General features: G+C 43.3%; 1 protein-coding gene across 18 annotated transcripts in view; it reads right to left on the bottom strand.

The window, feature by feature from the left end:
* The window catches only part of Syne1 (spectrin repeat containing nuclear envelope protein 1), a 477,641-nt gene that overhangs the window by 13,581 nt on the left and 438,595 nt on the right, over positions 1-25,465 (bottom strand). For 12 of the 18 annotated variants that reach the window (XM_052750933.1, XM_052750935.1, XM_052750936.1 and 9 more), the window contains 11 exons: positions 18,327-18,514; positions 16,973-17,123; positions 13,449-13,631; positions 13,054-13,191; positions 10,133-10,324; positions 8,575-8,905; positions 6,274-6,342; positions 4,544-4,686; positions 2,207-2,330; positions 1,405-1,616; positions 796-996 (listed from right to left, as the gene is read on the bottom strand). In XM_052750933.1, the coding sequence (XP_052606893.1) occupies positions 796-996; positions 1,405-1,616; positions 2,207-2,330; positions 4,544-4,686; positions 6,274-6,342; positions 8,575-8,905; positions 10,133-10,324; positions 13,054-13,191; positions 13,449-13,631; positions 16,973-17,123; positions 18,327-18,514 (1,932 nt within the window). The remainder of the gene's footprint in view (positions 1-795; positions 997-1,404; positions 1,617-2,206; positions 2,331-4,543; positions 4,687-6,273; positions 6,343-8,574; positions 8,906-10,132; positions 10,325-13,053; positions 13,192-13,448; positions 13,632-16,972; positions 17,124-18,326; positions 18,515-25,465) is intronic. The other 6 variants (XM_052750949.1, XM_052750942.1, XM_052750943.1 and 3 more) reach the window with 2 other exon arrangements.

The raw sequence follows: 25,465 nt of genomic DNA, 5'->3' as shown, positions 1-25,465 counted from the left end.
ACCATCTTCCCACTACTCTTAGAGAGACAACACCTTTGCATACTTCATGGACCTCTGAGCTGTTGAACTCCTTCAGAGCAACATCCTCCCACCACCGGTCAAACAGCCACAGGATTTCTTGGCCCTTCCTCCTGGAATGGTTTTTCTCCACTACTGCCATACCCATGTTTATAAATCCTTGAATAACTATTTCCTTACCTTAAGTGTTTTAGTATATTTATTTATTTGTGTGAGGAGGAGGAGGGCATTTCTATGCCATGACACACAGGTAGAGGTCAGAGGACAACTTTCAGGTGGCCAGTTCTCTTCTTCTGCCACAGGAATTCCAAGTTGGTGGCAGGCATCCTTACCTACTGGGCCATCCTGTCAGTTTCTCCTATTCCGTTGCTGTTGTCTTTTTAATAGAAGCAAAGGCTAGGCATAACTGCTGGGAGATTTACCTGGCACACAGAGGGAGCTCAGTAAATGCAGTCATAAATGGATAAATAAATATCTGTAATGCTCGCCTTGTTGTGCAAAACCTATCTGCCTAAAATGTTGGTCAATATGTTTTGAACGAATAAATGAAATAACTGAATCCATCAAAGAAGGATTGTCAACTTGGTGAGCATTGGCTTTTCATCTAGATAGACGATGAGACAAAGCTCCTTGAACGCAGGTGACAGGTATAGGTTCCGCAATGGTAAGAAAAGCTACCTCCTTCCAACGCCGGCTCCGGAGAGCAGCCACATCCTTCAAGCAACTGTAACGTCAGTATCTGGCCTGCTGTCATCGCCCGCCCAAAGCCCTACCAACCTGGCACTGCATGAGTGCATCCTGAAGCAGGCCCCGCCAGTCCTCCAGCAGGGAGCACACTCGGTCCCATCGCCCGTTCATCTGGGATAAGCGATCCTGCAGGTCGCAGCTCTCCTTACTGTCCCCCTGGGTGAACTCTGAGCTGCAGAGGTTGATGGAGAGGATGATGGCTTTGCGGTGGTCCACGGCTTTCTGGAGCTCCTAAAGAGAGTAATCAAGTAAAGACAACACTGGAAACATTTTCAAAAGCACTTTCAAGACCCTTGAAAATGTTTTACTCAGAGCTGGGGATAGAGCCCCATTGTTAAAGGCAGAACTTGAGTTCAATCCCCAGAAGCCACATAAAAAAGCCTGGTGTGGGGGTGCATGCTTGTAACTCCCAAGCTGGGGGTGGAGACAGGAAGATGGCTGGGGCTTGGGGGACACCCAGTCAGTGTAGCCTAGTTACTGATCTGCAGACTGTCACAAACAAAAAGTTTTTTTATGTCCTCCAGACAAAAATCATAGGAGCTATAGAGCCCCCAAGAAAAGTGAAGTCCCAGGTCTGCCGGGGTCTCCCAAGGCTCCACGAGCGAGTGTAACTGTCAAAAGGAAGGCAAGAGCCGGTACCTTGAGCTTTTTGATGTGACACTCGATGGTGTGGATGTCGGTGCTGAGTGCCAGGTGCCGGAGCTGGTCCAGTTCCTCCTCGGTCTCACCTAGCCAGGCCCAGATGTTATTGAGGTCTGAATTGAACTGCTGCCATTTCTGAAGGTTCTGCTTCGTCCTCAACTCCTTGCTCAGTGCCTGGGCCTGGAGGAGCTCCCAGCGGTCAATCACACCTGGCAGGGCAGGCACAGAATGGTGAGCAGGAGTTCTGTCCCGGTGAGGTTCAGGAAACACTTCAGAGATACCTGGTGGCTAACTTTATAGGGCAACGGAAAGGACAGTAATACCTCTGATCATTTCTGTTGCCACCTGTAGTAAGGGCTAAAGGGGTCCAATGGCTCTGCTTTCCTCTGTATCTCTAATGACTGTGGTGTAAAGCACATTTTCTACATAGAATTTAACACTGTGACAAGCGTTATGAAAAACATAAACAGTGTGTGAGGAGATCAATCCATCCTTGACTTCTTTCTACAGAGTTTTCTGAAAACATACACAAGAAACGGGCAATGTAGACTGGACAGGGCATTTGGATAAACGGAGCAGAGGACACACTATGACACTCTGTTGCCCTCATCTGTCAGGGGATAAGATACTGTAGAGGGACAAGAAACTGACACTGTACATTCGGATAAATGGAGCAGAGGACACACTATGACACACTGTCTCCCTTTTCTGTCGTGGGATAAGCTGGTGTAGAGGGAGGCTAAGCCGCTCGGTGGAACTTGGCGTGACGCGGTGATTTGGGATCTTGTGGATCACTCACCGGCTGTCTGAGTCTCGGTGCTGTTGAGGTTAACGAAGCCAGGAACGCTCTCTTCCTCTGCCAGCTTGTGCTCCAGCCTCCTCACGGAATCTATGCTCCCGCTGCACTCACCCAGCAGCTTCATCTGTTTAAACACACGCAAAATCAGCCCTGTGCCCACAGTCCTCACAGGTACCAAGTGCTTTGGGGAAAGATCTTTGTGGTCCCTCAACAGGGCGGCGGCTGTGTTTTACTACTCGGTGTCACTCCAGTAAAAATAAATAAATAAATAGAATTCAAAACTATGCTGTGTCAACGCGCGCGCGTGCACACACACACACACAAACACACACACACACACACACACACACGCACGCACGCACGCACGCACGCACGCACGCACGCACGTGCAGACCCTTAAAGACACACTTTGCAGGCAAGATAGACATGTGAAAACCTTGAAACTTCTTTTATGTCAGTGGTTCTCAACCTGTGGGTCTCGACCTCTTAGGCGGTAGAACGAAGCTTTCACAGGGGTCGACTAAGACCATCAGAAGACACAGATATTTACATTATGATTCCTAACAGTCCCAGAATTACAGTTATGAGGTAGCAACGAAAATACTTTTATGGCTGGGGGGGGGGGGGTCACCACAACACAAGGAACTGTATTAAAGTGTTGCAGCATCAGGAAGGTTCGGAACCATTGTTTTATATGAATCTAAACAGATCAAACTGATCCGGAATGTAAAGTCTGGAATCCTCCGCTGGTAAGGCAGTACGTTTTGGCAAGCCGTCTTTTCCTTCTCTTTCACAAACCTAAATGTAGAAACACTGATAGTACCACAAATCTCACGGGGACAACTTTTACATTAAACAACTGAAATATTTAAGAGTTCAGAGCAATATCAAAGCCAGCTGTTTTACGAGAAAATTTATAGCCATGTTTAATAGTCATCAAGGGACTAAATTCAAACCTCAAAAAAAATTCATTATTCAAAGGAAGAAAATATAGCTAGGCATGCTGGCACATAAGTGTGATCCTAGGTATGCTGGCACATAAGTGTGATCCTAGGCATGCTGGCATGTAAGTGTGATCCCGGGCATGCTGGCACGTGAGTGTGACCCTAGCACTCAGTGGGCAGAGAGAGACAGACCAGGAGCTGGAGACCAGCCTGGCTATATGACAAGAATCTGCCTCAAAATAAAGAAAAACAAAATAACACAAGGTAAAATGAAACAGAAGAAAAACCTCAACACATTCTTGTGGGTAAAGTGTAATCTTAGCTCTCTGTGTTTCTCACAATCACAGTGTCTTTGTTACTTTTTGCTACTTTTGGTTGAGGTTAAGTGTCATCTCAGTGATGTCAACACGGTCATCATAAAGCTATGCTACACTTGATTTTTATCTTATACGGTGCTGGAGATTGAACCCAGGTCCTTGAGCATGCCAGGCAAACACTTTACCACTGAGCCGCATCTCCAGCCCTTGTGCTGCACTTTAAAAAGAGGTTTCATGCTAGAGAAGGAGGGTATGGGTAACAGCATGTGCAGCTAGAACAGCTTTCTCCTTGATTCCAAAATACAGAGCCTGTGAGATGTGATGAGACCATTAGGAATGAACTGTCTGTTCCTTTTGACCAAGAGCTAGGGGAGAGATTTACATGAAAACTCCCCGTTTAAACTATGTATAGGTATGTCGCTGACAACAGCATTCATTCCTCCGTCTGTGACTAGAATAAATAGATTGTACTGGAGACACTAGCAATTGAAAACACAGAGCTGCTAAGATAAGTAATCCCTTGCTGCCTTCTCCTGCAGTTTGCCCTAGGCAGCACCCACAATGCAGGAGGTGAGGCTGGGACGTAGCTCAGCCTCATGTATGCAAGGTTCAGTTCCCAGCATTGCAAAATCTCCCCCGATTAAAAGCAGAAGATTACAAACACTCCCAAGGTCATTAAACGAACTAAAAAAACAACAGCAACAAAAAAATCTCATGTTAGTAATCCGGGAATAACTATGCTTCAAAATTTATTAGCTGAATTTGGACAGGCACCTCGTGATCTTTGGAAGGGAAAGGATGCTGTTGTCTTAAGCTAAATGGATCATACTAAATGCTCAGTGACAAGCAACAGGCTGGTCACGACAATGGACTCCAAGGTCTGCAAACAGATCAGGTTCTTTCAAAAAGTAATTTCAAACAATGGGGTTTTGTTTTCCACATCCATGTCTATGAGTTCAAGGGCACCTCTGTACTTGAGACCTCACAGAGCCCTCATGCTGCAAACAAATGGACTGTTTTTGGTCGGAGTTCTACTCCAGGTCCAGGTCAAGAAGCATACTGGTTGGAATACTCACATAGCCCTTGTAGCTGGTGTCCAGGTCTGGCCCTGTGGGAGTTTTGCTTCTGAGGATATTTGCAGTTTGTTGAATCTGGAAGCGGCCATCACCCAGGGCTTTGTCCAGCTGCCTCATCTGTGACTCCAATGAGCTGGGATCCCCTGTGGTGGCAACCACAAGGGTCTTTAATGGATCACAATGTTCCACTTATTTCAAGCTTTTCAATCAAGAGGTCTCAGAAAGCATTTCAGCTATGGCGAAGCAGAAAGGGTGTGTGCTGGGAGAATCATAAAGCAGATTTAGTGCTATCCTGCCAGAGGGTTAGACATTTAAGGGGCCAAGCCAATGAGTGTGTTTTCTAAGGAGACTCAGCAGCCTGGCCTTGGCAGAGAACTCTGCAGTGGATCCCAAACAGCCTTGGCTGTCTGCTCCATCCTCTAGCCAGTCCCATGACCATCTGAGTGGTAGACACAGTGGAAGGCCTTCCTAGGAACCTGAAGAGGTACCAGCCATGTCCCAGGCACCAAGAAACAGATGTGTCCCACGCTCACTTAGCTAGCAGGGAAGCATTCACCGTCAGATTTGCACCTCAGAGATACCAGAGATGCCACTGAAATCCCTGGTTGCATCATTCACTTGAGCACGGATTCAAGTTAACCAAGAAAAGGCTAGCTCGGAATAGACATGCAGAGAGGAACACTTTGCTTTTTATGGGCTATCTGAAACTAGACCAGGGACAAGCTAAGCTTCTGTCTCTCCCTTCGGCATGTTCTTCTTCACTACCTAGGGTCCTGGTTCATCTCTTAAGATCTTTCAACTTACAGTGTGCCTGTGTGTGTGTGTTCGCAGATACATATCTGCATGCCTATTACAGTCATTGCTGAACAAGAATACTGATCACCTGAGTAGCACTAAGACTGGGTGGAAACAACAAATAAATTAAGCCTTATAAAATGTATTCTTAAATCTACCTAGAGACCACTAGCTGGAAATCATTGAGAATGTCGCTATAAAGCTAGCTTGGTTTCCGTCCTTGTGTTGGTCCTCAGAAACTTCAGACTGGTATAAACCAGACTATGACTCCTACTTATGTTGATGGTCTGACACACGCCCCAAGCACTGACTCAGACCTTCAGTGTGCTTAAGTATGGACAGGATCTCACACAACCTTGAGCAAAACTGGTTTCTCTTTTCAACTCTCCTGCCTTCAAAAGTAGTTCTAAATGGCCATCTAAGGATTACAATATTATGGTGAGCATTTCTCATCTGAGGAGGTACTACTTTTTAAATGAAAAGGAAATGTTTCATCTGCTGAAATGTGTCCACACCCTCACAAGAGGCTGTGGTAGAGGGTCTGCCCAGTGGCATTTGTCCAGCCAGTAGCAGATCACACACTGCACAGCTAATGCCCGCTTCCTCCAAGGGGAAGAGAAGAGCACACAGGCTCAGTGAGACCTTTTGCCTCATATTCTCAGCTGTCCCTGGGCATTGAGTTCTCTCTGTAATGACACCGATTAGCACTTGATAAGTCGAGGAGCTATTTCATGACCTGGTTATGGAGATCATATTCTTGGTGTTGATCAACCAGCAGATTTTTTTTTTCTCCTAATGCAAGAGGAAGAGAGGAGAGGGTTTGTGTCTTGGCATGCTAGAGCCCCAAAGCTGTGAGAGGCAGAGAGAAGCTATGCTGAGAGAGGGGGGTTGTTGTAAGGCGGCGTGGGAGGCTCACTCCCATTCTTCGTGCCTACCAGAAGTATTTCTGATTGCATTTTCTGTGAGTTTTACATAGGCCTCGGGGTTCTCAGGGATCACTACATCTGTAAAAAGAGCACAGTCTAAGTTGACAGCTATGTGCTGGACACCTCGATTCCCTTGTGGCAGGAAAGTAGCTTGCCTAAGAAAAAAGACATTAGTTGTTCTTGACAGCCGCTGGCACGGCAGGGAAAGAGTGCATACTCGCCAAAGGCTTTCTGTAACGAATCCTAATGCTAAGAATTCCTATCGACTGAGTGTTTTCTAAGGCAGCCGCGGTTTAAAGCACTTCTACCCTCACAGGAACCCTAAGAGAGCCTGGCAGTATTATTTCCATTTTATAGATGGGAAGACAAATGTCTAGAGGAATGTAGTTCCTCATGCAAACCTAGAAAGACACTAAGTGGCAGGAGAGGGGTCCCTTTGTTAGCATGTCTGCTTTGAGAGAGGGTCTCATACAGCACAGCTCTTCAAGTCCCCAGCTTACTTTGTAGCTGTGGTGGTTTGAATGAGAAACGTCCCCCACAGGCTCATGTATCTGGACACTTGGGCCCCAGTTTGTGGTGCTCTAGCGGGAAGCTGTGGCACCTTTAGGAGGTGGAGCCTTGTTAGAGGAAGCACCTCACTGGGGGCGGGCGTTGATAAGTTTATAGCCTCATCCCATTTCCTGTTCTCAGGCTTTGCTTCCTGTGCATGGATGACAATGTAACCAGCCAGGTTCTTTCTTGCTCCTACTCCCATGCCATGCCTTTTCAGCCATGATGGATCCTTATCCCTCGGGAAATAGAAGCCAAAATAAACTCTTTTTCCTCCAGTTGCTTTTGGTCATGGTGTTTTAGCCCAGCAACAGAAAAGTAACTAAGACAGTTACAGAGGATTACTCTACACTTTCGATGCTCCCGTATCCACTTCTTGAATGCTGCGTTGTTACAGATGCATGACTCCACGCCTGGATTAGAACAGGAATTTCCTCAAAGGCAGCTTTTAGAGGGGGCACTATTCCTAGAACTGTATGTGAGCCCTATATGGAAATGTAAAGGCTTAGTAGCCACATTAGGATAGTAATAAACAGGTAGACCGGTTTAATGCTAAAATATGGTATGTAATTAATATGAAGAGCACTAATAGTTTGTGTTCATTATTTGTACTAAGTCTTGAAATTTGGTCCATGCCTATAAGTGCATTTTCTATCAATAGTCAACCCAGTTACAGCGATCACAGTGCAGTGCTTTCTAGTCATGCTGGCCGAGGGCCACATGGTACATGGCATGGACAGCACTGTTCTCTGATTATCTTCTGCTTCTGTTTACCTTCTATAAGGTCTTCTTAGATTTTTTTTACTTTGTTCTCTCTGTTTCTCTCTAGATGCTTTTTCCCCCATGATTCCTCCCATGCACTCAGAGAATCCCTAGTTACACGTAGGAGAAGTCCTACCTAATATATGTCTTTAGATATAGATCCAGACCCATGTGTCTATTTCTAAACTGTAGGGTCTGGAAGTTCTATAAATATCTCAAAATAGGGATGAATACAACTGATGTCTGTGCCTCCACAACTTGCCACCCTCGCCCAGGCACACCGTGTTTTCTCTTTCTCATTTGTCTCAGAGCCTTGGAGCACTTTCGTCTTCCACTTAGATGCCTAACCCAGAGTCTCCTCCATCTCTCTTCACTTAGCTGGTAAGGGGAGGATTCATTTCTCATGATTTACCACCCCTTTCTAGGGCTGTTTCCTTGATCCAGGCTTAGAGATCATCATCCATGCTCATCAATCACATCCATCTAAACTCTCTTATCTCCGATCTGTGTTCTGTCCACAGAGCCTACATCCAAATAAACTAGGAAAATAATCAGTTGGTCACCTCTCCTTTCATCTTCCAGTGGATCCCTATGGTCTTTGGGATAAGGGCCAAACTCCTCTCCATAGTGGACTGGTCACTTCATGGCCAGACCCTTGTTCACTTTTCCAGTTTCAATTGTGCCCACTCCATGCTTTTCAACATAACCTTCTCATTCTTGACAAGTTTCAGATGACCCAAAGCACCGAGGCTGATCACTAACCAGGCAAGGGCTCCTCTCTCTCCCCCTTCCTCTGCATTACTACGTTCACCTCACAGACCCATTATCCCTCTAGTCTCACTCAAAATGCTCTCCCCAGCCCTAGGTCAGGTGTCCTATGATGTCCCTGTGTGACCGTATATACACACAGAACTTATATAGCACATCTTCAGGCATGATGAGTCCAGGGAGCCAGTGTGTCCCTCACACAGATTCTCAACAGGATGTTTGATCTCCTACCTGACAAGCCAACAGCTCCCCTGAGGTAGAACTCTTTGTCTTCCTCGCCCTCTTCATCTTCTGAGGGCAGAGTTCGTGACGCTGACTCCAGGTCCCGACTGAGATCGTAATCATGGTCCCATTCCAGGGGGATGGAGTCCACGCTGGCTGGAGTGTCTCGCCCTGACCGCTCACTCCGGAGGGGCTGAGGGAGGGAGAGGGAGGGGTTGGAGGAAGGCTGTGGGGAGGGCATGCCATCTGCAGAGGGGTCCTGCCAGCGTAGGTCTGAAAGAGCCGTGGAGTCTTCGAGATCTAGCTCTCGATCTGAGAGGTCATGGTCATCATCCGGTAGCTAAAAGGGAAGTCACACCAACTCTGTTACTGCAGGAATAGGAGTTTCCTCTTACTCCAAAGAGGTGTGACCTTCAGCAAATGCCAGCACATCCTGCTGTCCACATGGAGTTAACTTTATCAGCACATAGCTTGGAACTTCCTCATTACTTTCTGTGGTGGTTTGAAAGAAAATGGCCCCCAATGGGAGTGGCACTAACGGGAGGTGTGGCCTTGTTGGAGTAGGTGTGGCCTTATTGGAGGATGTGTGCCATTGTGTGGATCGACTTTGAGGTCTCCTATACTCAAGGTATACCCAGTGAGACAGATCACTTCCTGTTGCCTGCCAGTCAAGATGTAGGACTCTCAGCTCCTCCAGCACCATGTCTGCCTGCATGCCCCTGTGTCACACTGTGATGATAATGGACTAAACTTCTGAGACTGTAAAGCCACTCCAGTTAAATGTTCTTTCTTTGTAAGAGGTGCCGTGGTCATGGTGTCTCTTGGACACCAATAGAAATAGAAACCCTAAGACACTTTCAAAATACCTTATATATTCATCTATTTCAGCGTCAGTTTATCACTGGCAGGGTGGGACTATATTAAAACCTACTCCACGGAATCATTATAGGAAATTAAATAATATTAAATTAAAATGAAATGAAAAGTAATAGAAATAAAGGACCAAGTAGCATGCCTCCAATTCAGCTGGCACAAGATGACCCATTATCCTTTGGGTTCCATATGCTAGCTAAAAACATGTTTTTATCACAAAAAGTTTCAAATGTGATATATAACAAAACCTCTACAAGTGAAATGAAATTGTGGTAGCAAGTAGAAAAAAAATGGAGGAAAAAGATTTATTAAAAAATAATCTCATGAGCTGAGCAACTGCTTACACATCTTTCTTCATCTCCTCATTATTTTTTCTCAAAGCTACTTCACCTTCCATAGAAGAGGTATGCCATGCAGTTGGCCCAAGTCTTTGTAAAAATACACGGTCACTCACTGAATGAACAAAGCAGTTCTCCCTACAAGGTAGTGACTATGAATAAGTCCATTTTAGGGTTGGGAAAACTGAGGTGAGGTAAAGCAGTTTGTTCCAGGTTACATAGACAGTGGTATCAACACTTGGAACAAACCCAGACACACTGCTTCCAAACGCTGGACTCCTGGCCGTGTTATGCTACCCAATCCCACACAACTGCTCCTCTCGAGATTTAATGAGAAAGAGGTAAGTGCTGCGTACGGGCAGGCGGATCAGCTTCTTGTGGTATCTTTCCACACGTCCGAAGACCTCCTGGCAGTAACGTCGGAGTTCATCCAGCTCCTCCTCAATGACAGCCGCATCCAGGGGCTCGCTCTTCTCGATCAGCTGCTCCCCCTGGGCAATGATCTGCTCGATCTTATTGTGGTTCAGCGAGATCTCCTGCTGGAAGGCCTAAGGGTGCAAACACAATGTGAATTTTACACAGCGCACAATGATGTCAAAGCAAGGTACATGTTTCTCACAGTGTCAAAAAGACTATACAGGAGATATCTGACTTACTACATACAAAGACAAGCCAAAGATGGAGAAATTGTTCTCTAAAGTAAAATAGAATGTTAAGGCAGAATGGGAATCACAAATGGAAAGATCAGAAAATAGCCTTTGGCAATTAAAAAAAATCACCACAGATAGTGTGGGTAGAGAATAAACAGATAAACATTGACAACCATTACAGTATTAATAGTGCTGGTGACTCCTGGTAAAAATGATGGTGTGATAGGAACATTTTCATTTATTCCATATAATGTATAGCAGATGCCATACATGACTAAGGGAGGCCACAGAGTCGCAGACAATTCTTTTGATGTTTTTGGAACATAAGCATCAACACATAAAGTTATAGTGATTAGAAAAGCAAGGGATCTGGGAAAGATTATTTGCACTCCTTCTCTAGGATTTCAAAGAGAGCTATCATGGGGACAAGTTTCAAGGGACAGATGCTCACTTAGGACAAGAGTAAACCCTGGAAGACTTGAAATCGTCCACTAACAACAGACGGCCAAGGAGAATGGGGGTAGTGATGCGTTCCAAGATCTTGCCAGAATGTAAAAGGAAAAGTCCCAAATACCAACTGGTGGAAATGTCTTGTGGAAGTGTTCAAATGTTGATTTGCCTGTGGGATGAACTGGGACAGTGGTGTAGGGAGGGGGAGGGCAAAGCATTGGGCAGAACATGAGAGTTTATGATTTTGTGATTTAGTCTACCTTAATAAGGTATTATTAAAAGGGTAATTTCTTTTATTTTATCATGAAAACCAAGAAATTTTGGGCATTGTCACTTAGTCACTGTTCCATTGCTGTGGAGAGAAACCATGACCAAGGTAATTCTTATAAAAGAAGGTATTTAATTGGGGGCTTGCTGACAGTTTCAGGTTTAGCCCATTTCATCTTGGCAGGAAGCATGGTTAACACACAGGATGCTGGAGCAGTAGCTACATCCTAATCCACTGGCCAAGAGAGGGATCCTGGGCCTAGTACAGGCTTTTGAAACATCAAAGCCCACCTCCAGTGACCCACTGTCTCCAACAAGGCCACATATCCTAATCCTTCTAATCCTTTCAAAGAGTTCCACTCTCTGGTGACTAAGCATTCAAAGATATGAGTCTACAGGGCCACTCTTTTTCAAATCACTACAGCCAGTATCACTATGCTTAAAACAAAGGAACAAACAACAAACAAAAAAACCCACAGTGGAATATTATGGGAAATGACTAAATGGTATAGTTTATACTTAGCATGTGTGATATCCTGTGTTCAATTCCAAGCACAAGTAAATAAATAATCTATTTTGTTGTTTTTTTTTGAGACAGGGTCTCATGTAGCATAGGCTAGTCTCAAACTTGTCATGTAAGCCAAAGATGACCTTGAACTCCTGATCCTCCTGCCTCTACCTCCCTAGTGCTCGCATTACAGAAGTGTATCATCATACCACCCATTTTTGTTGATGTTGTTGTTGTTAGAAACAGGTTCTCACTTTGTAGCCCATACTAGTTTAGAACTCACTATCCAGTCGAGGCTGAGCTCCAACTCTTAGCAATCCTTCTGTCTCACTCTCCCGAGTGCTGCAACGATGTGTGTGATCCTCCAATGACGTGGGTGGCGGGGGGGGGGGGGGGGGGGGGGGGGGAATAAAATTTTAGAAACTATCTTGCAGATGATTGAGCTTGTCACTCTCCCTTTGATGCAATGCACATCTCTTCAGTGAAGGTTTCTACCTAGCCACTGTGTCTGAATTATTTAATGAAAGATACAATATGTATTTAAAATGAACTTGGCCACCAGGAATATAGAATGTGTAGAATGAAATCTCCAAATAAGAATATTGCATTGTGAGTCAGCAAAATGGCTCAACAGGCAAAGGTGCTTGCCACCAAGGGTGAGGACAGACTTGGCTTAATTTCTGGAACTCACATAAGGGAAGGAGAGAACCGACTTCCATAGGCTGGCCCCTGCTACACACATACAATAATTAAAATAATTAAAGGAGAAGAAAGTTGTGTTTTTCAGGAAAAGAGGGGCTACATAAACTCTCTGTAGATCTTGGAAATTAGTGATATGTTAAACAACAACAATAAAACATCCCTAACACTGACAACCAGCTTGATATTTTTCAAGTATTTATGTTAATGGTGGATCAAAGAACACTTTAAAAAAATTCAACATTGCTGGGCATAGTGGCTCATACATTTAATTCCAGCACACTAGAGGCAGAGACAGGCAGATCTCTGAGTTCAAGGCCAGCCTGGTCTAACGAATGAGTTCCAGGACAGCCAGAAATACACAGAGAGACCCCATCTTGAAAATAAAAAACAAACAAATGAACAAAAATTCATTATCTTTAGTATCTTCTGAATATTTTTCCAGTCATGAAGACCTGATCTTTAGTATCTTCTGAATATTTTTCCAATCACGAAGACCTGATCTTTAGTATCTTTTGAATATTTTTCCAATCACGAAGACCTGATCTTTAGTATCTTCTGAGTATTTTTCCAATCACGAAGACCTGATCGACTTTGCAAAGGCTCTCTGCTGTCCTCAATAGGACACAATAGGATCCGCAGACCCCTCCCTTCTCAGTGTTCCTTCACCCTGATAATTTGCAGAATAACTGACTTATGTTACCTTGAGTTGCTTTATTTTAGCTTGAACGTCGCATTCGGAAAAATGTTCGATGTTGGTGAGCTGTAGATCCATCTCTGTCAGCCAGACAAGAATGCTGTCCCGTGCAGTCTCAAACTCCTCCCGCTGACTAATAAAATGCTGGAAGTAAGATGAAGACATTAGGCATTAAGAGACATCCATAGTCACACATTGATATGGCCCAGCCAATTCCAACCTTGTGGGAAGTCCATGCCTCACAAGCATGGAGTACCCTAAATTGTCCTCATACCGCATCCCACTCCTTTCCTTCTGCCATTCCAACTCCCACCGTCCCCAAGAGCATGTCTCGTTACTGTGTGAGCTTAGTCTGGGCGTGTCCTCTAGCATCTAAATGACAGACACGTCTTAATGAGAACCTTGAGTCTGCGCAGGATGGAGGTGACACGCTTCTGTAGGTCATCCCATCTCTGGTTGCCTCCATGGACCATCTGCTTGAGGCTACATGCGGAGTCGGTGCGATTCTCTCTGGCCAGGCGGCGGTACTGTTTGTTGATCAGCTCTAGCTGGGTCAGGCTCTCATGGACCTGCCGCTGGAAAGCCTGAGGCCACAAAGAAGCGAATCAGTATGGGAGAGCCTTGGAGGACTCCAGGTTAGGTCTCTTGGTTTTCCGATTGCAGAGTCAGGGGGGACAGAAGTGATACCACCACCACGGACACAGCAGATCAACCAAGAGTCAGAAAGAAAACACAGAGCTATAAGGAACCATGGTATTTATACATAGATATATACATAAATAAAATGCACACATATACATTTGTCTATGAGTATATATACAAAAACATCGCATGTGTAACTTACATGCCAGCATACACATATAATGTAGTTTAAAAGTGATTAACTAAATTAAGCCATGTGTGATAGCACAAATCTGTAATCCCAGTACTCTGGAGTCGGGGGAGGCAGAAGAATCAGAAGTTCAAGGTTATGCTAGGCTACACAGGGAACTGGAAGCCAGCCTAGGCTACATGAGTCCCAGTATTGAAAAACAAAAAGAAATATATAAAAGAGGGGAGGAGATGGGGGATGAGAACATGAGGGAACCAGATGTTCAACTTGGGGGAGGGATGGAGAGGGAGAGCAATGAAAGAGATACCTTGATAGAGGGAGCCATTGGGGGTTAGGGAGAAACCTGGTGCTAGGGAAACTCCCAGGAACTTTGTTGACTCCCCATGGGAGGCCTTACACTCTCTGAGGAACAGATGGGGGGAGGGATGGGGGTAAGAAGGGGGAGAGCAGAGTAATAGAGAGAGGGGTTGGTATGTAAAATGAAAAAAAAAACAAAAAAATTAAAAAAGAAATATATAAAATAAATAACCTGGAAACAAATTTTCCCATCAACAAAACCATTACAAAAACATATACATGTGTTTACATGTCAATCAAAGTATTCAAGACTTCTATGGCCACTCTGAGAAATGATATTTAAAATCACACTGTTCAGTTATAGAATATGCAATTTTCTAAAAATGCAGAAATTACCTTAATCCTGGTGTGCCTTAGGAACAAAACTAAAACTGTCTTTGGCAGACGTGCCCCTAAAGCAAGCTGTTAACCCTGCTTTTAAGAAAATCAGTGTAGTATAAAACACAAGTAACTTTCCATAAAACAAAACAAAAAACCCCAGGTGGAAGCAGGTCCCACTTCTCTGCTCATGAATTGGCCAGCTTTCATAAAAAGATGCCAGGGCTGTTATCCTGGCATAATAGTGGATGCTCTGCCCTCAAGGACATGGCATGTAGGGGAAATCCTGCAGTTGCTAGTGCTTTTTGTTCTGTCTCTGTCCCTGCTGTGGAGCACAGCACTAGCCAAACATCCACCCAAATGAGAGACAGTTTTGCCCTCACTCACGCAACATGGTCTGTAACTGATTTGTATCTCAGACCCCAACTCAAATGCTATGAATAGCTCATTGAACTGTGTTTATGTACATCTCATACTTCTGTTCTCGCTGGCTCCTCACACTGCTCACAGATCACATACCTGTCCTGTAAATGATTCGCCTTCCGAGAGCTGCTTTAAGAATACCTGTCCTAGCAGATCTAATCTTCAGTGCTACCAAGTTAGGGTGTTCTGAGGCAGGATCGACTTCTGTTGCTATAGAGTCAGAGGATAGATCCGCCCACTCGGGGGACAGGGCGGCACTCAAGGCCAATATCCTAGCCCACCCAAAGCCTTCCCGAACATTTATGCAATTGAATGGATGATCCTTAAGCAGAATTTTGTTTCTGTGACATTTTCTATCTGTAAGAAGATTAAGTATAAGAATAATGAGAAGTAATAAAAATCAATTATTTCAGTGCTGGCTACCTGAGTAACCTTTTTCATAAAATCTGAGTCTAAAATAGCATCAAGAACGATCTCATCTAATCTGCTTTGTGGCATAAGCCAATTATGAAAGGTCTTAACCTTTACCAAGCAGAGTGCGACGAGACACAGGACAGGGTCACTTCTACTAACACTTGAGTGACCTGGATTCTCCGTCACTTCATGGCAGCTTGTTGCCAGAGAAAACTTTTTACTTTCATTTTCTGGATTTGGTGGTATAATTTCATATGGATCTACTCAGAATCACGCTTACTTATTCCACACAGCATCAAACACTATTTTAATCAGCTCCCCAGCTAGGATTCAGATCTATAAGTCAGACTGGAACAAGAAGAAATTTCATTTTTCCTCCAGTAGCGCAAGGCTTGGTTCACTGACGTCACAGGAGAAAAATGGAGTCATTTACAGACTTAGCCAAAATGATAGTTTCATTTATAAACATTTTGAAGGGGGCTGAGGAAAAATTACTAATAGAGTACAAGGAAGGACTGGCTAGAATGTGTCAGACACACTTAAGGTGGGTACAGGGACACACGCGTGCATCAACGTGTGTACAGAATGGTTTGTTTCACCCACACCAATGTCTACCGACATCAGAGTCAGGAGTGGCTGGAGTTCAGGGTATCTCAGAGCTACACAGTAGACCTGAGATTGTGAAGAAGGCTAGCAGCCTTTTAATGATTCCTTCCTAAATCTAACTAACCACTGCTATCTTCATCTCTCGGTAATGTAAAAGTCTTCATGAGTCTAGAAGGGTACCACCCTCTGCTGCCTTATTCAAAGTGGAACCTGATGATAACGTTCTGGTCAATTCTGGGGCCCGCTTTATGTTATCGGTGACCAAAATCATTCTTATATATTTAATGATTTAGTGTTTTGAGCTAGCCTACGAAGTACGTTTCTGTACGTCCATTTCAATGTGCTTCGCTTCCATTGCCTCCCTCCCACAGTGTGATCAGCCTGCCCCTCCTCCTTCCTCTTGCTGGTCTTCCTCATATATGTTTCTCTATACACACTCTAACTAGGTTGAAATAATTGAGTGAATAAATTTACAGGAGATTTTCATATTATGGACACAGTCATAGTTCCATATGACTATTTAGGAGACAGACGATTGTAGAGAATTCTGAAATAAGAATAATGCCATGAGGTTTGCAGAGAACTGTGTGTCTTGTTCTCTAAGAGAATTTTTTTTCCTTCCTCTCTCCTCCCTGCTCTTCCTTCTTTAGACAGGATATTACTACGTAGACCAAGTTAGCCTTCAATTTGAGATCCCCCTGCCTCAACTTCCTGAGTGCTGGAATTATGAAAATTTGCCACTGCATCTGGCAATAATTTTATTATCGTCTTATTTGTAATTCTGATAATCCCAATTAAAATCTTCACCACTCTTTGTCTACTCACGAGGCATGCTACCCATGGCTACCAAGCTGTTCCCCAGCTATTGGAACAGATAACATTGGCACAATTGTCCGTTCATGCCCTGGAGCATCAGCTATCAGCTGACTAGCACCCCAGCAGAATAAACAGTGAATATCTGGAATTATGAATCACCTCAAACTTCTTCAGCTCCTCCTTAGCAACTGTATACAGAACCCCAGAAGAACTGGGAAATGCAGCTGTCCTTTCTGAAATCTTCAGCCAGTCTTCAAAACGAGCATAGTCATCCAGAAACTTCTGCCACAGTCGCCATGTCTCTTCAATCCTGGGGCAGAGGATGGAAGAACACACCCCCGTTACTAAGACCACTGATGGTCAGAACCCCATCTGATGCCTTCAACAGGATTATGAGCGCCAAACAAGCAACTGCTGTGGACTGCAACCACGGCTTTGAGCCAAACCGCCCAGAGAAAAAGACAACTGTTGGAGCTAAAAGAAGACAGCTGCTGCTTTAAAAAGATGTCCTGGGGCTCTGAATTTGGAGTTAGTCAAACTGGATACTAAAGTACATTACATGAGCAGCCCTGGTGTGTGCGTGGGGAGGGGTGAGAAACCCTACGTGCAGACAGTGTGCTCAGGCCAGCATACCCCTCAAAAAAAAGAAAAACTGAAGTTGGAAATTTCCTTTAAGGCCAACATCAGACTCAGAGTGATAATAGTCACCTTTGACAGAGACAACAGAGCTTTTGGGACTGAACAGAGAGCAGCATAGTTTTGTGTTTTAGGCCACGGAGGTAATTTTGTGGTAATCCAGCGTGAGTTTTTGCCACTGTCATTTTCAAAGGGCTTAAAAGTAAAAGTGGTTATTATTCAATAGAAGCAGCACAGAAAGTTGGTTGCAATGCTCATTTTCATGTATATGCACCACTAGGCTTCTTCTTTGCTACCACAGACCCTCCCACTCTTGCTGGCCCTCTTCTAAATGCATCCTTCCACATCCAGGTCACGATATTCTGTTACCCTTTCTCCTCACTCCCTTTCTTCTAGACTCCTTCCTCCTTCCTTAGTCCCTGTTATCTATACATTTAAATGTAGATTTACATGTGTGTTACATTTAAATCTAGATTTATACATGTTATCTATACATATACATCTAGATTTTTACATCTAGAACTAGAGACAACATGGCTTATTTCACTTAACACTGTGAAGAGTGGAATTTTAATAAAAGAACATTACCTTTATATAACTACAAATCCCATAAGGTTATACTTACTTCTTAAGGGCATATTTTGATTTCCAATATAATAATTAAACTATCAGTTCCAATATAAATTGACTTATTATATTACCTCTATGCCTATTTATATTTCTAATTATATGTAGGTAGTAGCAATTTTGGGAAGCCAAGGCTAATTTTGGACTTTCTAACCAATGGAAAATAGTAAAGCATGGATACAATGAAAGGAAAGATGGATGGAACTTTTCTGTTTCTTTGTTTTATCTGTAACTACACATCCCAGCTCACTTGAGTCTTCTTTCCATGGACATTGCACAGATGTTCCTCCACCGACGGTCCAAGTTCCGAGTGGCCTGCTGGATGGAGTCACACTCAGCCTCAGTGGCACAGGCGTCACAGTCATGTAGCAGGACCTCACACAAGTTGAGGACAGAGGCGACACCTGTGCTGTGTTTCTCAATGTCTCTCTGAAGCTCCTGCAGGGGAATAAAGTGTGCTTTATTGTAAAAGTCCGTGTATGCAGGAATGGGAGCATCTCCAGAAGCTTGTGGGCCAGCTAACCTGGTAAACACAGTGTATACCTGTATATACCAGGTATTCACAGAGACCCTGTGTCAAACATAGGCGGTAAGCACCAACACTAGACTGGAGGCTGACCTCTGAACTCATGCCTGCATATATATAGAGAGAGAGACAGAGAGAGATAGAGAGACAGAGACAGAGAGACAGAGACAGAGACAGAGTCAGAGAGAGAGAGAGAGAGAGAGAGAGAGAGAGAATGAATCCTCCCTCAGACTCTACTGATATACCACTCATTCCAATTGATCAGACAATCATTTCACATGCACCTGTCAGTAGTTCGCACTTCAGGACCAAGATTGAAGCATCACAGACCTGCAAATGTACCAGATAATGTCAAGAGCTACTGGGACTTCAGAAACTGAGGTTCCCGCTGGGCAGTGGTGGCACATACCTTTAATCCCAGCACTCAGGAGGCAGAGGCAGGTAGATCTCTATGAGTTCCAGGCCAGCCTGGTCTACAAAGTGAGTTCCAGGAAAGGCGCAAAGCTACACAGAGAAACCCTTTCTTGAAAAACCAAAAAAAAAGGTTCTCTTTCTGGAATAAGATCATTACTACTTCCCTTGGAGCACAGTTTTAAATGTAGGACAGAAATAGAAAGTTTTTGATAAAAAGCAGGAAACTAGATTTTATCCAACTACAAGATAGGAGCTCATGTTAAATGCAGACAATGTGAATCAAAAATATCCATTATTTTCTCCCTTGGGCTTTCATATAATTTAGTTCTAGAATGTTCTCCAGAGACTCATATGTCAATGGCTTGGTCACCGGCCTGCAGCAATACTAGGAGGTAGCAGGACCTCTAGTAGACAGAGCCTTGAAGGCATATCCTTGTGAAGGGTATTGGGACCCCAGCTCCTTCCTACTTTTCTTTATGCATCTTGGCAGCTAAGAGGTCAACAGTTCTCCTATGACTCACTCTCTTGCTAGAGTGTACTTTGCTTCCATTGGACCACAGCAACAGAGTCATGTGCCCCACAGACTGAAATCCAGGAAACCCTAGGTCAAAACAAAGCCTTTCTTCCTGGAAGTTGGCAACCTCAGGTAATTTTTCACCATGTTGGAAAGCTAGCTAACATAGGCTTCAGGAGTTCAAGTTGCTTGAAATATTCCACTTTTAAAGTGAGGTCTGTAGTGTCCTATCCACCCCTAGGTGCCCCTCCTACTCCTGGGTATTTTTTTTCTTACTTTTCCTTAACAAATCTGCACTTTCTCTTGGGGGAAAAATGAACTTTATAGGTGTTATTTCTCCACTTGAAGGGACTCTAGCCAGCCTGAGCTTGGTACATGGCTCTGGCAGGCCTTGCTTTTCTCCCCCATTCCCTCTGCCTTGCTAAAAACCATTAGATGACATCCGTAAAGCTAGCCACCAAGGTCCAGTCCCTTATTTGGCCACTTCCTTCTCTTGAGGCCAAGGTCCAGCTGTCAAAGTATTGAAGTCCACCAATCAAAGGCCCCCTTTGACTGCCCTAACTAACATGCTCAATTAAAACTAAACATCTCATCCTAGCATGGGATTCCTCCTTTTACCTTTATGAATTATCATTTGCCTATGGGCCATGGCTGCTTCCTCTCTACACAGAGGCAGTCCTTTGTCCCCTAGGACAAATACTCCCCCCCCCACTTTGTTCCTTTCTCCCTCATCCTCTGTCTCCCGTCTTTATCTCTTATTCCCTGCCCTCTGTCCCTCTGGGGCAAATAAATATCCTCTGCACTGAGAACTTGGTCATGGGGTGTCCTGTGCTGAAGTCAGTCCCTTCATCCTACTTGTTAATACTCTTGATGTATTTTCCTTACGATAAAAAAGAAAAGCGAATCTTAAATTTGCCCAGCTTTTCCATTGCTCCTGCAGTCCCACGACTGATGTGGCTGCCTCCACAACGGATCCTGTGCTGTTGCTCCTCTCACAACGCTGCTCTCTAGTGTCTATGAAAAGACCATCTTGTTGTCGAGCATACTGTTTTTTATTAACTTTCGGAGCTTCTCTAAACTAGGCATTGAGGGATAAACTACACTAAAACCTCTCTATTTTAGTAAATAGTCTCTGCCATCCCCCATTGCCCTCTCTTTCAAGGACACACCAGAAATCTGATGACTCAAAACTTGAAATATAACAAAAACTTAACTGAATATTTGCTTAAATATAAAGATAAAGACATTTCTGTGGATGAGATCACTAGGCAAATTCAAAGAGTTGGGGTGTATATTTAAAATCAGCCTCAACTCCCTAAACATAATCCAGACACTTAAAGCATGGCATTGTGTGCAGTTTCCCCCAAATATTCAAAAGATTTTGAAATGGCAAAGCAATCATAAGGTGTGAATGACTTTAAGATCATACATAAGTACCCTAAGATGGAATAGAATTTAGTGTTGGTTTTAACTTCAATTGGTGATATGGTCTTGAATCATTTACAGCATCTTCGAATCAGCAAGAACAAAGAGAAATCTGGCCAAGTGTTTTCTAAAGTCACCTCGAGTCTGTATAAACTGTGGCTCCCCCAAAGTGAGACTGGAAGAATTAAGAATGTTGGCCAGAGAAATTCCACACAGGGAGAGAGAAGAAAATGCACTTCTTAACAATTTAATTTCTGCCATGAAATGTCTGTCAGAATTTTCTCCTTTAGAGACAGGTGACTTTTTAGTGGATCCTTTAAAACATGAATCCCAAGTGATCCAATCATCACAGAATCATTTCCAAACATTTCCCACCAAAACATAAACCATGGCAAAACTAAAATGATTAAAATAAAAGGCGCTGGGGCCAGAGAGATGGCCTGCTGAGCAAGCCTGACTACCTGAGTATGATGGTGGGAACATGTGCAAAGGTAGGAAGACAGAACCAACTCCACAGAGTCATCTTCTATGGATGACTCTACACACACACACACACACACACACACACACACACACACACACACACACACAGAGTTGCACATGTGCATACATACCCCAGTATACACACGCAGCAATAATAATGTTTTAGTTAAAAATTAAAAGGTACTTTGTGCTAGGAATTGTGCTCAGAACTTTTCTCATTAACTTCAGAATCAAACCCTTGTGGTGCGAATTTTAATATTCAGTGCTCTATAAATAAGGACTATGAGAATGAAAATGGCTAATTACACTGCCACCTGTAACACAGTTTTAAAACTGTAATTTTAAATTTAATTGAGAAGATACATATCTATTACAACCAAGTAAGAAAGTACTAAAAGGCTCTCTCAGGCCCCAGCTCCCCCAGAGGCAACCATCTCCTTCCCATGTAGCTCTCTCCTGATGTGCACTTGGCTATATCATGTGTATACAGCCATCTCTCCCCTTTCCACTTTCGATACAGACAGTTCTGCAGTAGGGAAGGACTGAGCCTCACGGTCACCAGGCTCATAGCACAGCTCACAGCAAAGGCAACCATCATTGCTTTTGTGATTAGGCTTACTCAGTAGTTTTCACATTTGAGCAACAAAGTATGCTATGGCTGCACTTCATTTTTTTTTCCCCCATGTGCTCTGGTTTTTCTGGAGTTAACAATCCTCTCTTCCTCGAATGTATAGTACTTGTTTATAATAAGCGTTAATTTAACTTCTTTGGGGGGAACCACTGTCTTCCTGCTTGACAATTGCCCCGCGAGGCCTCTGAGACCCAGCTCAATCCTAAACAGTGCTCATCGGGCTGCAGGACTATAGCCGATCTACACCCTCACCTGAGATTTACCTTTAAAAATTATTTATGTTGAACATGTACAACCATTGTGCTGACTAATAGGCTTAGGGTGTTATCTCAGTACATATCAGGTATGCCTTGATCAAAGCCCATCTCCCAAGCCCCAGTAATCACTATTTAATAGTCTAGATTACTTTTTTTTTTTTTGGTTTTTCGAGACAGGGTTTCTCTGTGCAGCTTTGCGCCTTTCCTGGGACTCACTTGGTAGCCCAGGCTGGCCTCGAACTCACAGAGATCCGCCTGGCTCTGCCTCCGGAGTGCTGGGATTAAAGGCGTGCGCCACCACCGCCCGGCTACTTTTTTTTTTTTTTTTGAGACAGGGTTTCTTTGTGTTGTTTTGGTGCCTGTCCTGGATCTCACACTGTAGACCAGGCTGGCCTGGAACTCACAGAGATCCGCCTGCCTCTGCCTCCCAAGTGCTGGGATTAAAGGCATGCACCACCACCGCCTAGTGGTAGATTACTTTTATTTTTAAACCACACATGTGAGAGCATTATCTCCCTTAATATTAAGTTCTTCAGTTCTATTCATTCCCCTGAAAATGACAAGATTTCATTTATTTGTTTAATTTGAGACAGGGTCTTATTGTGTAGCCCTGGCTGACCCAGAACTCACTATGTAGACCAGGTTGGCCTAGCACTCACAGAAAACCACCTGATTCTGCCTCCTGTGTATTAAAGGCATGCGCCATCACGTCTGGCCCTAGATTTCATTTTATTATAGCTCAGGAACATTGCAATTCTTCCTCCTCCACGATGTTATTTTTTTCTATCTCCTTACTTATTAATGTAGGTAGCCTTCCTCTCATTAACTCCCTAGAAATGGATGGATCAGAGGCAAATTTGGGTGTATGTAGTGAGAAGGTCTACAACTGCATAGCATAAACGATTTTCTCAGTCTCTAGACTGCAGTGGGCTGTTGTTTCCTGGCCCAAGAGCATGCTGGGAGACGGCAGATGCTTTACGTCTGAGGCCTCATCCATATTTTGTTTATCTGTTTATTATGACAATGTCTAATGTAAAAAGTCTGGGAGGATTTTTAGTGTATCTAATTTTCCTAGGCATTTATTTCAGATCTTTATGATGTGGAAGTGTGTGATTTCCACTTGGGATTTTTTTGTATTAATACTTTAAATAATTAATAATTTCCTCCTGCATTGAAAAAGACTTTTGGTGATTATTATCAAATAATTGCATTGGATTTTGAGATTTAGACATTAACTCTTTAATTTTATTGTCTTTATTGCCTATTTTTAATATTTTTATTTATGTTATAGGAGAGGATCAATTCTGAATGTTCCTTTTGGGGAAAAAAAGCAGTATCTATTGTTTTTAATGTAAAACTAATTTCTGTGAGTTTTTTTTTAAAAATCTTACATACATACATACACACATACACATACATACATACATAATATTTTGTTGTTTCTTCTCTTCCTTTTTCATTTTATTTTCCCTATTAACTATGGTCTTTCCCTTCATGGAAGAGACTTTCTTAAATGCTGGAGACTCTTGTCTACCTGCATGTAGTTAAGAATAGGTCAACAACACTGGTCATTAGCCTTCATTTCTCACCCCTGATGCATACCTTACCATATTCTCCATGAGAATTTGGGTAAGGGGGCACTGGAAGCCAGCCAAGACCCTCCCAATACAATCATCAAAATCTCAAACATCACTCACAGAGGACATTAATCTTATAAGAGTTAAAAATGTCTCAGCAAAAATGTTTTTAAAGCAATGATAACTTTAGTATAAAACCTAACACCCAAAAGTCCATTCATACATGTATGAAACTGTCAAGGAACAAAAAATAATAAATAATAAACCTGGTATCTAGGACTATACTTTAGCACCTATTCTAACTAGTGTATAATGTTTGTAAAAAATTAAATATGTTAATCCAATGTGGAGTTGTAGAGCCCAGTCCTAACCAACACATCCACAAAACAACTCCCACACCCAGGGCTCAGGAATTACTTCAAAAGAGAGGGTGGAAAGTTGTAAGAGCCAGAGGATCAGGGAGTTTGCTGTGAGATTGTGTCTCCTAGCAATGTAAGAAGCTACACCCACATTCTCACCAACATGACTGATGAAACATGAGCCAAACACAGAGAACAATAACAGGTATGTTCAGGTGAACTGGAAAAGAGCTTGAGGCTTTAACCCCTACACAAAGAACTACAGGCAAGTAAGGAATATTGAGGGTGGGAGAAATAGTCCTCTTCAGGGAAGAGTAGACCAATTGGTTATCCAATACCAAATGGCCAGCCCTTAAAACATGTGTGAGTGCATGTGTGTGTGTATATATATATATGTAACATTATACAGATGATATTTAGAAATATATATATGTATATATATATATATGCATGTAACAACAATTAATGAAAAAAGAGGTCAAGAATTTGAAAGAGAGCAAGGGGGTATGTAGGAGGGTTTGGAGAGAGGAAAGAGGAGAGGGAAATGATGTAATTATCATCTCGAAAGTAAATAATTTAATAAACACGTAGGCTTAGTAGTTTCCAGCCTATAGCCGAATATCAGTAAGGATTATTAGCCGTCATTCCTTCCTTCCCCCCAAAATAAATGTGTTAATTATCTTGTAGGATTTGAAAAGAATTTTCTCTTTTGTATTTTTAAGCCAAACAACTTGTCTACCATGGTGTAATTGCTAACAGAAGAAAGCAAAGCCTGGGTAGAATTCCCAAAGGCAATGAAGACATAGGGTAACACATTCGTGGCTGACAGCTGGAGTCCAGTACAGTTAGTAAGAATAAAAAAGGGGAGGACGTGGAAACAAAGTTCCCTCTGCTTGTGTGTTCAGGGACATCCTCCTTTGCTTTTCTGGGTTACATATTTTATGTCAGGGAGACGTGCTGCCCTTCCTGTATACATGAAGGTGGCATTACTACCTGAAGATCACACAGTCCTTCTCACGGGACAGAATTATTTGAGTCCTGAAAACCCTCAGTCTGCACTGTAGTATTTCTCTAAACACCCTACAGTAAGTACAGGGCTTCTTTCTAAGTCTTCAGTGGCGGGCTCGCAGAGAAGGAAACCATTAGGGGATGGTTTGGATTCCCCTGTGGTGTATTAGATTGCTTCCCCCTAGAGTACCAACG

Source organism: Peromyscus californicus, unplaced genomic scaffold, assembly GCF_007827085.1.
Source record: "Peromyscus californicus insignis strain IS unplaced genomic scaffold, ASM782708v3 Scaffold_22__1_contigs__length_63687245, whole genome shotgun sequence".
Lineage (NCBI taxonomy): Eukaryota > Metazoa > Chordata > Mammalia > Rodentia > Cricetidae > Peromyscus > Peromyscus californicus.
This window is presented reverse-complemented; position numbering and strand designations above follow the sequence as displayed.